This window comes from Cimex lectularius, unplaced genomic scaffold (genome assembly GCF_000648675.2).
Source record: "Cimex lectularius strain Harlan isolate CLEC.00 unplaced genomic scaffold, Clec_2.1 scaffold75, whole genome shotgun sequence".
Lineage (NCBI taxonomy): Eukaryota > Metazoa > Arthropoda > Insecta > Hemiptera > Cimicidae > Cimex > Cimex lectularius.
The window spans coordinates 1,481,331-1,494,130 of NW_019392758.1; the positions used below are offsets into that span (position 1 = coordinate 1,481,331).

The 12,800-nt window shown below is 33.5% G+C and overlaps 1 protein-coding gene and 1 long non-coding RNA gene across 2 annotated transcripts in view; one reads left to right on the top strand and one right to left on the bottom strand.

Annotated features, from left to right (window-relative positions):
• The first annotated feature begins 1,267 nt into the window (after positions 1 to 1,267).
• LOC106661082 (pleckstrin homology domain-containing family J member 1-like) lies at positions 1,268 to 10,603 on the top strand. Its single transcript, XM_014384233.2, has 5 exons — positions 1,268 to 1,479; positions 4,335 to 4,417; positions 4,634 to 4,803; positions 8,457 to 8,520; positions 9,275 to 10,603. The coding sequence occupies exons 1-5, from the start codon at positions 1,380 to 1,382 to the stop codon at positions 9,386 to 9,388; spliced, it is 531 nt and encodes a 176-aa protein (XP_014239719.1). The 5' UTR covers positions 1,268 to 1,379; the 3' UTR covers positions 9,389 to 10,603.
• Positions 4,812 to 12,800, bottom strand: part of LOC112127055 — a 32,528-nt gene continuing 24,539 nt past the window's right edge. Inside the window, exons 2-3 of the long non-coding RNA XR_002910368.1 lie at positions 10,971 to 11,071; positions 4,812 to 5,424 (exon numbers count right to left, since the gene is read on the bottom strand). This is a non-coding gene — a long non-coding RNA (uncharacterized LOC112127055). The remainder of the gene's footprint in view (positions 5,425 to 10,970; positions 11,072 to 12,800) is intronic.

A 12,800-nucleotide genomic window follows, 5' to 3' on the forward strand; every position in this document is an offset into this window, starting at 1 on the left:
AAAGCTTTATAAAATGGACAAAACAGAGGATTTTTAAATTCATAGGATGATGAAACTTAGCATCTTCATAGATCTATTTTTTATTGAAGAAATACATTCTTTAAACTTGAGCTTTTGATCAAAAAGTACACCAAGATCCTTCACAACCTCAACTCGTGTTAAAAGAGAATCATGGAGAGTGTAGTGATAAAGAAAATGTTGTTTCTTATGAGAGAATGTAATTGTGTAGCATTTGGAGACATTGAGAGCAAGTTTGTTATTAGAGCACCAGGTTAGCACAATATTGATAGAATTTTGTAATTGAAAGCAATTAGAAGGAGAAGTAATTTTGGAATAGATTGTCAGATCATCAGCAAATAATAAAAATTGAGCAGAAGGGAGAGCAAGACAGATATCATTAATAAATAAGAGAAACAAAACCGATCCAAGATAAGCCCTTGCGGGATTCCTGAGGAAGCCACAAAGGGACACTATTGAAATGATTTTACTTTGACTATTTGTTTTCTGTCAGAGAGAAAGCTGGATGACCAATTCAAGATAGTTCCGGTGAAGCCATAGTCCATTAATTTCCTTGACAGTATTGTGCGATTTACTTTATCAAAAGCTTTACAGAAATCAGAGTACACTGAGCCTATTGGTGTCCTGAGTTTATTGCATCTAAGATTTTGAAATCATCATTTTGAACCAAATCACTCCCCGAGATTAAAGGGTCCAAAATCTTCGGGTTTGTGAAAAAATCCAAGACGTTTATGCAGGACACATGAGCCGACCAAGTCCCGGACCTTTTAGAGATGGGGTACGAGTCTATGCAGGCATTTAACCCCTCGGGTCTTGGTCGCCCACCCTGCATAATATATATAAGATTTTGAAATTATTAGTTATCCCTCAACCCTGCATACCCTCGTACCCAGACAGTGGGATTTTCTTGATGGTCTTTGGCTTGTCTTTTTCCTGGGGTGTTTTTCCGCCCTAGTAGTAATTTTTAACTTAATCCATTTGAAATTGATCTTGTTTTGTGGTAGTTTGAAATTTTACAGGGTTCTGGTCCTACCTGGTGTTGCTGAGGTACCCTCAATTTTTTTTTAAAGTGGTTTTTGCACATTCGACTTTACAAATATCTCTTGATTGATGAATTGAATGTTATCGCAGTATTCAGTACAAAACTGAACAAGTCACCGCTTTTGTACAAGCTACATCACAGATTTTGTGACACATTGATATTGTGTCAGAAGGTGGGAGTTAAGGCTGACTCATCGGTGACATGCAATCACCAACTCGGCCATGGTTCCGGCTACCGTTTGACAGTTTTTAACTTTTTAGTCTTTTTACTCGGTTTTTCCTTTATTTGGTTGAAATCGTTCTCGATATTTTGCCTGACGATGCGATTCAACGAACACCAACTTCATTTAATAAGCCAGGAAAAACCAGACTACGAGGACAGGCTCAGCTACATCCAGCTTAACAGTAATTCTCCTAAAAGTGAGTTTTATTTAATATTTGTAAAAACTACATCTCTGAACGAGTGTTTTTTGTGTGAAAAATTAACCAAAGGAAACCGCTTTTGCCACAGGGCATTGGATGTTAGAAAAATAAACGATTGTGTGTAAATATTTCACCTTGAACAAAGTCTTCGTAGATTGATGTGCGGCTTCTATTTTTATTGGTTTAGCTGTGTATTTCAATTTTCTAATCCGACTTCAATTTGAGATTTTTGGCCAGTGGTAATAAGTCTGTTAAGTCAGTTGTTTAACAACAATAACAACAGGCTCTGGGCTCCCCTATATATTTAATTTTTTGTATAAAACTATTCATTTAGGTGATTTTATGGTCTAATGACCGTATCCTCAATTAATGGTGATGGGTTTTATAGGCGGACTTTGAAGATTGTAATGAGCTGGTATACATACCAAGCACATGGAGTACGTAAAAATTACACTGAGACATACAGACCGATTAGTCTAACATACTTTTTACTCAAACCACTAGTTGACAAGCTCGTAAGGACTCCCTAAAAGAAAAATCCTGAGAATCAGCATTATATCGAAGAATAACTGTAAAAAATAAGATTTGCTGAACAACTGAGAAATAGCATTAGGAACTTTCTTGGACATTGAATGACCATTTTATAATAGTCGTTTTCAAGCAATGGACATCATTGAAACAGCAAGGAACTGACAAAACCTGCTGCAAATGGATAGAATCAATCCTAAAAGGCAAATAAGTGCAGACCTCCATTTTCCAGGTAGAAGAAGAGGTAGCGAGAGGATATCCGCAAGGAGGAATACTCTCATCTGTGCTGTGGAATATGATTAACCTCATATGCAAACTAATAAATAATTAATCTTTATGGTCTTAAAAGTATTGGTTGAAATGAAAAAGTAAGTGTCACGAGCGGGATTTGAACTGGATCTAATAAATAATCTATACTCAAGGCTGTGCAAATGACATTGTTACACTAGTAGGAGTAGGAGGAAAATTCGTCTCACCGTTAAAAGACCCAAAGAATAATCATCTGATAGAGCAATAGTGTCCACAACTTAAAGCAACCCCCCCCCTGAACAATAATTACATTTACCAAGAAAAGAAACAGAAATACAGGATCTTTGGTTCTATAATGAAATGCTGCAGTTAAAAAACTAGCTTAAATACCTAGGGATAATCTTTGAGAACCATTTCATTTAGAAGCCTCACACATCATAACAAAAAGCTTTCCCTATACACGCCAGAATCCCCCAGGGTTCTATCCCCTTCCTAAGTCAAAAATTTGCCAAATTGGGCTTTATGCTGATGTCGTAGTTTTAAATTCGACCTGGTGGCCCGAAACAGCGAGGAGATTAATTAAGTACTAATAGGGTTCCTGTTTCTGTAACTGGTGGAAACTCAAAATAAATGATCGTAAAACTGAGGCTATATTTTTTACTGGGCATTGCCCAAGCTTTAAGGACAAAGTTTTTCTAAAAGGCTTGGGACAAAAAAATGAAATAATTAGGCGTTATCTTGGATAGCAAGCTTAACTTCTCTAGTCGTGTAAATGAAATTATAAAACAACAAAAGGTGGCTAGGAGAATCCTCATCTTTGTCTTGCAACTCTGGGCTGAACTATAGAAATAAACAATAGCTCGAGTGGTTAGAGCAGCGGTGTATTGAGCCAAAGGTCATGGGTTCGAATCCCTCTTGTGACACTAAATTTTTCTTCTCAACCAAGACCTTAGATAAAAAGAATAATTAATTGAAATAATTAATATGGTTTATTATGATTACTAAACATATATGGATTAATATAGAAATAAACTCCTCATCTACAAAGTTATGGTAAAACCTGCCCTCCTGTATGCTTGCCACACCTGGAACTACACGTCCAAGTCAAACGGGAAGAAATTTCAGTGCAAGCAAAATAAATTTTTGTGGCTAGTAATCTCTTCGAACGACCACTCAAAATTTAGCCTCCTCCATGAAAGTATAGAAATAGGATATATATGACGAAGTTAAAAGTCTCACTGCTAACAACTGCTAAATAAGGTGATGGAACACAGAAATCCTACGTGTCAACAAATTGGAAGGACTCTACAAATACTGGAGAAATACAAATAACAAATATTGGAAACACAGGAGAGTATAGAATATATATGACCTTTTTTTTTTATTTATTTAAAAGGCGGCCAACCACTAGGGTCATAAATCCCCTTGATCATCTATTATGTGTTGGGGGGGAGAGCCCAGTTGGCAGTTATGTCCCCGTACAAGAAGGCCGGCGGCCGAGCCATCATCCACATCCCTCACACGTCTGGGTTTTCTTTGTAAACCATTTTCAACCGGTGCCTGCCCCACCCCTACCAGGCCCACCAACCACCCCCATGGGAACTCGCCAGACGCTCGGTTTATAGTACAACTGTAAGATTTGTCGCAATTACGAAGTTTTGAACCCCTTCGATTGGCCCCTCGTCATCTAATACTAATAAAAGTCACTCTCCAGACTGAAAGATTCCCTAAGTGCCTTGTATGAAATATATAATGCAAATATATGTTCGACTGTAACTGGTTCATTGCACCATCTTTAGAGATTGCATTACCCTGGCATCACTGTTTTCAATGTTAAATGCCTATTGTTAAAAAGATATTGCCTTATAAAGATAATCATATCAATTGGAGAATGATTGGAATTAATATACACTTTCCTCGAGGAAATGTTTATAAATGAAGTGAATAATAATAATTGATAATTATTTGCACTTTTGATCCAACTACTGAATCCATATTCTTTTAATAATCATAATTGTTCTATAAAATTGTTTTTTAAATTAATTTAATTAGTAATACTGTTTCTTGTGTTTTAGATTTCAAAGAAAGATGGTTTAGATTAAAATCAAATATGCTTTTTTATTTCAAATTTACCGTGTCAGGCCAAATTGAATGCAAGGTAATATAATAATATTATATATATTCTTTATATATAAATAAATATTATATAAATATATATATATAAAACATTAAAATTCATTATTTGGTATGATTGAATGATATTTTTTGTAGAATTAATACAAGTATTTGTTTTTAAGCACTGAAACATTTTTTTCCCTATTTATTGTATTTGCCCACAGACAGCTTATATCGTTTTGTAAATATTTATTTTTAGGCAGCCGGAGTCATTATTTTAGAAGGTTCGAAATTAGAATACGAAGAACATGGTAGTGCTCCTTTTGCTTTTTCCTTGGTTTTTGCCGGAGATTATGAAAGAAGATACATCTTTTCTGCCAAGTCTGAAGAGGCTGTCGAAAAATGGATACACAATTTACGTTTAGCAACGTAAGTCAATTTTTTCATATTATGTGTTTATTCTTTTGTTATAGTTATATAGATTAGGGTAAATACTAACTGGGATGATATAAATGTATAGTATTGAATGAAACAGCAAAAATTAATAATTATAATTCTTACTTTTCTACTTTTCTCTTTGTTGATTTGTTATAATACAATTTTGTGATAAATGAAGATATTGGATGGTAAAGTAATAAAAGAAATAAAAACAAGATGTTATAAATTGTATAAGATTTATTTAAATTAATTACATTCCTGAAGATGATGGTAAAGAAAACATTATTACTTCAATCATTTTCGAAGCCTTATGGGCTCCTCTTCAGATTATCCTTAGAGTCATTTCTGGGCCCCCAAATATTCTGAAGAGGAAGCTAGTGAAGGACCCATACACGATCCAGCTAATATATCAGCCAGCTCTACTTGAATAGTCCGCTGGGATCCGGCAGTCAGAACTTGTGTTGGGTCCGGTTAGCCTGTGTATTAAGACTGAACAAGCGGCCAGTGATCAAATGACTCAATTGCTCATCCTGCAGTCCTGAGGCGTGAGTAGGCAAGTCAGACTGTGAATGCAGGCAACAGCCACCTTTCAGTACTTTTCTGTTGCCCGTGCTGTAAAGTTAGAGTTATTAACATAAATGAATATTAAGTAATTAAATTAATTAAGTAGATTATTCTGTTAAATACTAACTAATATAAATACAAAAATTAAATATAAATAAATACACTGACAGGCAAAAAATTCCACCCAATTGGTTTTTTTCATATTCTTGATAAAAGAAAATTCTGCCCTTAATTTGGCAAGGGGGTCCAACAAGGTCCTTGTTTTTACCAATAAATATTTTTTTATGCTGTGTTTTAAATTGGGAATATCAATTAGAGGTAAACACACTTAATCTGTAATCCAAAACAAGGATAAAGTATTTTTCAATGTTTACTTTTTACAGAATTTAAAATGTTGATTCAGTCTCATTGGAATTCTGAAGCAATAAACAGATTAGTTTTCATCTTTGTTTTCTTAATTCCAATTTTTAAAGTTAAGAATGCCACTTAGTGTTGAGGATGTTCACATAGTGTGGCACTTATTGATGATGGACGATTCATCAAATGTGCGGCTATTGCCATCGGTGTTTCCTACAAAACTCTGTGAGACACTTTTAGATGTTTTCGAGAAACTGGGTCCTACCGTTGAAGGCCCAGTTCTGGACACCCTAGGGTTACAGAACCACAGGATGATCATTTTTTTACTTTGAGAACTTTGCAAAACCGGCATCTTATGTTGTTCATTCATCCAGGAAGTTCGAGGTGTCAAAATTTCTGAACACACTGCTCGAAGAAGAGTAAATCAGTATGGACTGATGGCCCATAAGAGGACCAGAATTGACCAGAACACAGAATTGCACAGCTTGAATTTGCTCGAGAACACAGTCATTGGTCTTTGGACGATTGGTCTGCTGTACTTTTTACAGATGAGTGTAGATTTTCTCTGTGATCTCCAGATGGGTGTGAAAGAATGTGGAGAAGGCAAAATGAAAGGTACAAAGCCTGCAATTTTCTCCCAGAGCTAACTTTTTCAACTTAGCTCAGTTGATGGTGTGGACGTAAATTTCTATGGAGAGTCGCACAGTGTTGATTGTTGTTCATGGAGGGTCTTAGATGGCCACTCGCTATGTGGATGAAATTTTGGAACATCATACGTTGCCTATCCTCTATTAAACCAGTGACAATCCTATTCTAATCTACCAAAATTCCCGTCCACATGTCACTTGCATAGTACAAACATATCTTCAATAGCATAACATCAGGGACATAGCCTGGCCAGCCCGTTCTCCAGACTTGAACCCCATTTATGATAACCTCAAAAGACGAATAAGAGGACGTCCATCAAGCGGCCTGATACACTCCACGATCTGTGTGAAGAATGTGCTAACCTCCAGCAAAGATACATTTCCAGACTGGTAGAAAGTATGCCGAGGCGTCTTTGAGATGTAATTAAGGCAAGAGACAGAATTACGCAATATTGAATTTAATACAAATTTTATCTGTCACTTTTTTTTTCTTTTTTAATTGCTATTTTCCTTATCAATTTACATTTTGTTTTACTTTTTTAGACAAAGACTCCATTATTAAACGTTAAAAAACATGAAACCTCGATTAATATATAAAAATATATACAAATCAAATTATATTACAAGTGGGGGAATTTTTTGTCTGTCTGGGTATACAAATCCTAAATAAAATATTTTAATAAAATAGGTCATATTGGCAGAGAAGTTCTCACATATCAAGAGTACTGTGTAGCCCTCGGGAGGACCTGCCTTGTTAAAGAAGGGTCGTCCTCACCTGATTGAGAATCGGCCGTACAAGGTTGACACACGGACACTTACTTTTGGGCCAAAGCACACATATGTGACTGGTATGCAGAGAAAAGTTGCTCAATTTGTCCCACCTAATTGAAGGATGCAATTCCTTGGCTCTATATAGAGAGTGTGTAAGCATGCCACCCGATATGAGAATTGTGCTGGAGCACAGCAGAAAGAATCTGGGTCCCCTATTCCGATCCATGGAGGAAATAGGGTTGTTTTATTGCATCTTGTAATGATAGTTTTGCGTCCTTTGCTTGTGTTGAGAGTGAATGTATTTATTGGCATGAATGTGTAGGGTGATAGGGCTGATGGCAGAATATTGAATACCCCATCAACCCTCAAGTAGGTTAATTTAACAATAGATGTAAGGGTTGATGGAAGAGTATCGAGTGCTCCACTACCCCTGACTGAGTGAATGGTATGTAAATGGGTAAAAGTGTACTTAAGGGTGAGTGTGAGTGCTAATGGATTTAGGAATTGCACGCTTGTGTGTTGAATTGACCAAGCTGTTGACAGTACCCAGAGCCCAACCTTGATAAGTTAAATTTGAACTGACAGGCGTACTGTTCAGGAGTAACTGACAGGCTTGCTGGATTGTGCATGGAGCTCTTAAGACTGACTGACTCTATAAAAGTCTGGTTGTTTTCCTTCATCAAGAACCCCAACATTTAGCATAAACTATTTAAATTTCTGTTTAAAGTGTTAGATGAAGGGGCATCGGTGGCTACAATGGTTTAGGCGTTTAACGGTGCTATCACAATAAGGAAAAGGTCCCGGGTTCAGATCCAGCGGCCCTGCATTCGAACCTGACATTCTTACAATGGTCTTTTTTTTTTCTTTTTTTTTTTTCAAAAACACCAGCACCCCGAGGGTTCATATAACCCAACTACATAGCTAGTACTGTTTTTATTTGTAGCTTGATCTACAATTCTTGGTCTCCATATTATTGTTGGTTTTGTCTGTCAGATATACTTTGACATTTTTGTCATATTTTGTCGTTAATCTGGGTATCTTCACACTACTTTACTATTAAAAGGAAAATAACAAACAGACCAACACTGAAAATAGTGAAAATGTTGGAATGCTTTTGACGGGCAAAACCAGCTAGAATATGCAGACCGGAATGACCAAAAATGATCAAGATACAGGATCATTACCCCGGAGACTTCACTTCAATGTTTCACTACGATTTATTTGTTGATCTCTTATACATTTAAATTCAATAATTACGATTGTTAAGTCTTGTTTAATTTTATTGTTTTTTTTTTGTTTTTTCAGATATGAATATAAAAGGAACCACCTGTTGGCTTTAAGGAAGTCCATAGCTCTTAAACGTTGTGGCGTAAGTTATAATAATATAATATTAATCAAATGCATTTGGCACAGAGGTTTTTTTTCTTTTGATCAATTGGAAACATTCCAATTGAGTGGATTTAATTTTTCTCTGATCCAGAGATGCTTTAAAAAATAAATAAATAAACATTACTTTTAATGGAAATATTTCCTTTGAGACAATGGTGACACTGTCTAATTTGTTTATTTGTGTACATTGAGACTGAATGTAGTTATTAGCATGAATGTGTAGTGTGAAAGGGCCAAAGGTGGAATATTATGTAATATGTGTAGAGGGTGATGGAGGAATATCAAGTTCTCCACCACTCTAACTGAGTGAATGGCATGCAAATGGGAAAGACTGCATTTAAGAGTGAGTGAGAGTGGGAATGGGAGGCATTAGGTTGCATTAGGGGCTGAAATGACTTAGCTCTTGATAGCCCCTGGAGCCCTTCGGTGGCTGAACAGATTTATGGTTAACACCATAAAATAAACAATGATTCAAAATGAGGAAAGGGAGAAGTAACAAAAATTAATACACTTGCATTAAACAAACAAATAAACAAGTTTTTTTTTAAATTGTGGATAATGTTTAGTTTTAACCCTGTAAAATTCGTGTTGAATTTATACTGTAATGGCATATTCTTTTATTTATTTTGTTTTAAGCAAAAGAAAACTGTTCTATATAGTTTTAAAATTGGTATTTTGGTATTATAACTGGTTGATAATACATAATTATATTAATACATGTTATTTATTTTTAGGCACCACCCCTACCACCCAGGATTACAGGATCTAACTGCAAATCGACATTTCCTGGAAATTACCCTAAACAAAATAGTTCATTGCATAAAGAAGATTTAATAAGTTTCAATTGACATGATAGATGGTTGATATTTGTTATTTATTTATCAAAACCTTTAATCTCTTGCAGGGCTTTACTGGTAAACTACAAAAACACAATTCAGTGAGCTACTTACAAAAAAAAAAGATAGGAACGTAATGCAAAACAAATTTGATTATGTTTAGGTTTTTTTAAATTTTCTTAATTTTAATGTTTTGTTCTCAATTGTATATTTCTAGCAAGTACAAGTTAATGCAGTAATATTGATTTAGCAATAAGATTAATTCAAATAATCTGCAGTCTGGGTAAAAAGTGCTGTGATTTTAATTAAAATTATGAATTTCTAAATAGCCTTAAGCTAAATTTATTTCTGTCGGCATGATAAATGTGTATTATATTCTCAGGTGTTAAGTACACATTTTTAAAAGCCAACGGATGTAAAAGTACATAGTAGTACATAATGTATACTTGTCTTACATTAACTTGCCAGTCCCATAGATTTTTTCTTAAAAAAAAAGTATAAATTGTAATTTTTTTGTATTTATTATGAAATTCTTTTTGAAATCTGTCGGGTTATGAACCTGTAGCTTGGTCGTTTTTGATTTTTTTGATGATCAGAAACAACCAAGCTACAAATCGTGAAATTTTCTCCATGTTTAACTTAGTTTACATCAATTTGGATTGTCACCAGTTTGATGTATAATTCTGGAGAGCGGAAACATTAAAATATTTTATTTTATTACTATAACGACCTAAATTGGAATAAATATTTCATTTGTTATTTGTTATGTTAAATATTTAAATATGTTTACTTGCAAACATAAAATTATTAAATGTGCAAATTAATTGTTACTAGGGGAATTACTCTCGCCAATTTTCTTGCCTACTTCAATATTGAATTGTATACTTGATTCTCATTTGTTACCCTCTTTAGCCATAAGGTATTACTTAATGTTGTTTTTGTTAATTCCTGTAGACTTATCATATGTCTATTTTTATGTGTATTTGCATATTGCTCATTACTTTGTTAAATCTTTTAGCAAATGTAAATATCTTAAGAAATGTAAAGGTCCACGCTTAAAATATTATTTATGACCTGTTTAATTTTACAACAGTATAATAATATACAGAAGACTGGCATTGTATATTTTTGCTTAGTTATTGAGAATTGATGTGTTGTTAATAGAAAGCACTAGTGACAAAAAATATTTTTATATGAAAACAAATTTAAATAAATAAGTTTAAATTATTATGTTGTTTTTATATTGCACTTATTATACACTATTTTCTATTTTCTCAAAACGTTATCCTTGTGGCTTACACCGATGGACAAATTTAATGCACCACTTAATTTGTTTTAAATTAAGTCCATTATTTTTCTACATTAGTTACAGGTAATTAGGAGTTGTAGTAGTCAAAATAAACAGTAAATAATGCTTCATTTGTTCACTTTTGTACCGCTTAATCCCATTTGCATTAAAAGTACCATTATGCTCTTCCATTGATCAATTTAAAATCCAATTGCATCATTGTTCTCAGTGTAAAAAATAATTTAAAATGATGTGTCAGGATGTAGAGGGGTGTATTTGAAATATTTAAGGAAAAAAATAACTGACCAAAAAATATTAAACACTTCTTTTCGTCTTCTTTTATAGCACCATTGGTTCAAGGAAAATTCAGCCAGGCAATCTAAAAAGGTCACCCTGTCTAGTGAAATCTGAAAAAATAAATTGTGAAATATGAAAAAATATAGTGAAATACAAATAAAAAATTGTCAAATATGGAAAAACTAATAGTGAAAATGAAAAAAAAGTTGAATATGAAAAAATATATAGTGAAATATGAAAAAATATATAGTGAAGTATGAAAAAATATAGTGAAATATGAATAAAAAATTTTCGAATATGGAAAAACTATATAGTGAAACGTGAAAAAAAAGTTAAATATGAAAAAATATATAGTAAAGTATGAAAAATGTGTACTGAAATATAAAAAATGTAGTGAGATATTAAAAAATAAATAATGAAATATGAAAAAAATTGTGAAATATGAAAATGTATAGTTAAATATGAAAAAATCCCATAGTGAAATACGAAAAATATATCTATAATATTAAAATAGTTTTGGCTGGAAACTATGACATATTTATTATACATAGTTGGAAAGATGAACTTTTTTTCTGTAAAATTAGCTTAATTCGAAATTTGTTAACAATTGCTAGCAGCATTTATTTTAATCCAGAAGTTAGGTACTTTATGTATTTTGTTTGGCTAAAAATTGCACGGGCTATATCTTTTTTACATAGTAAAACTGCTATTTAAGGCCAATCAAATTTTCAAAAAAATCACTAAAAATGGATTGCAATTCGTGAAGTTACACAGTTTTTATCATAAGATCTCTTACATCTCTCTCTTTCTCTGTCTTTCAATCCCATTCTCTATCTCCGTTTTTCTCTCGGTCCCTATTTATCTATCCCTCTGTCTTCGGATCTTCTGTCTCCCTCTATGCCAAGCACTACAAAGTTGTGTTTTTAGTTAATTCAGGCTATCTTGTATTATGAAAAGCCCTCCTCTCTCACTCACTCTCACTCTCTCTCTCTCTCTCTCTCTCTCTCTCTCTCTCTCTCTCACTCTCTCTCTATCACATCTCACACCTCATTTGCTCATTCACTCCCAACCTCACTGATTGACTGACTCTCTCTCATTCTCTTTCACTCACTCACTGACTCTCACTCCCTTATTCCTTATCTCATTCGCTCTCTCTCTCTCTCTCACACACTCACTCTCTCTCTTTCTCTCTCACTCACTCACTTAATCAATCACCCTCTCATTCTCTCTCTCTCTCTCTCTCTCTCTCTCTCTCTCTCTCTCTCTCTCTCTCGCACGCACGCACAAACTATTTGAAATACTAGTGTTGTATTTGAATCATTGTATATGAATATTAAGTTATAAGTTGTTGTATCTTTCATTTATGTTTTTTATAGCATGATAATGAATTATGGACAATGCTTCTAATAAAATTATCTTTACAAAAAATTTGTTTTAATGGATTTGGATTTTTCCGTTTCCTTTTCAGTTTTGTGAAACGAAAAAATCGAAAGATGCAAACAATTTTTAATGAAAGAGAATAAACCTAGAAACTGTACAAAAAAAGTAAGCAATGGACATTAAAAAAATCCATTTTAGATGTAAACATATACATACTTTCTAGAATAATTGATTTTTTTAAAAATAATATAGTTGATTCAATTCAATCAATGGAAGAGTGACTGTTTTTGTAAAAAGTAATTTAAAAAATGGCATTTCATTTTTGTTAAATGCTTAATTAAATGGAAAATTATATAAAGTTTTGTATGTTTCTCGAAAAACGTCCTTTTTTTCGAAGACACGAAATTCTTTTGGTGTAACACAAAAACCACCGGTAATTTCAGTATTTTTTCAACTAAA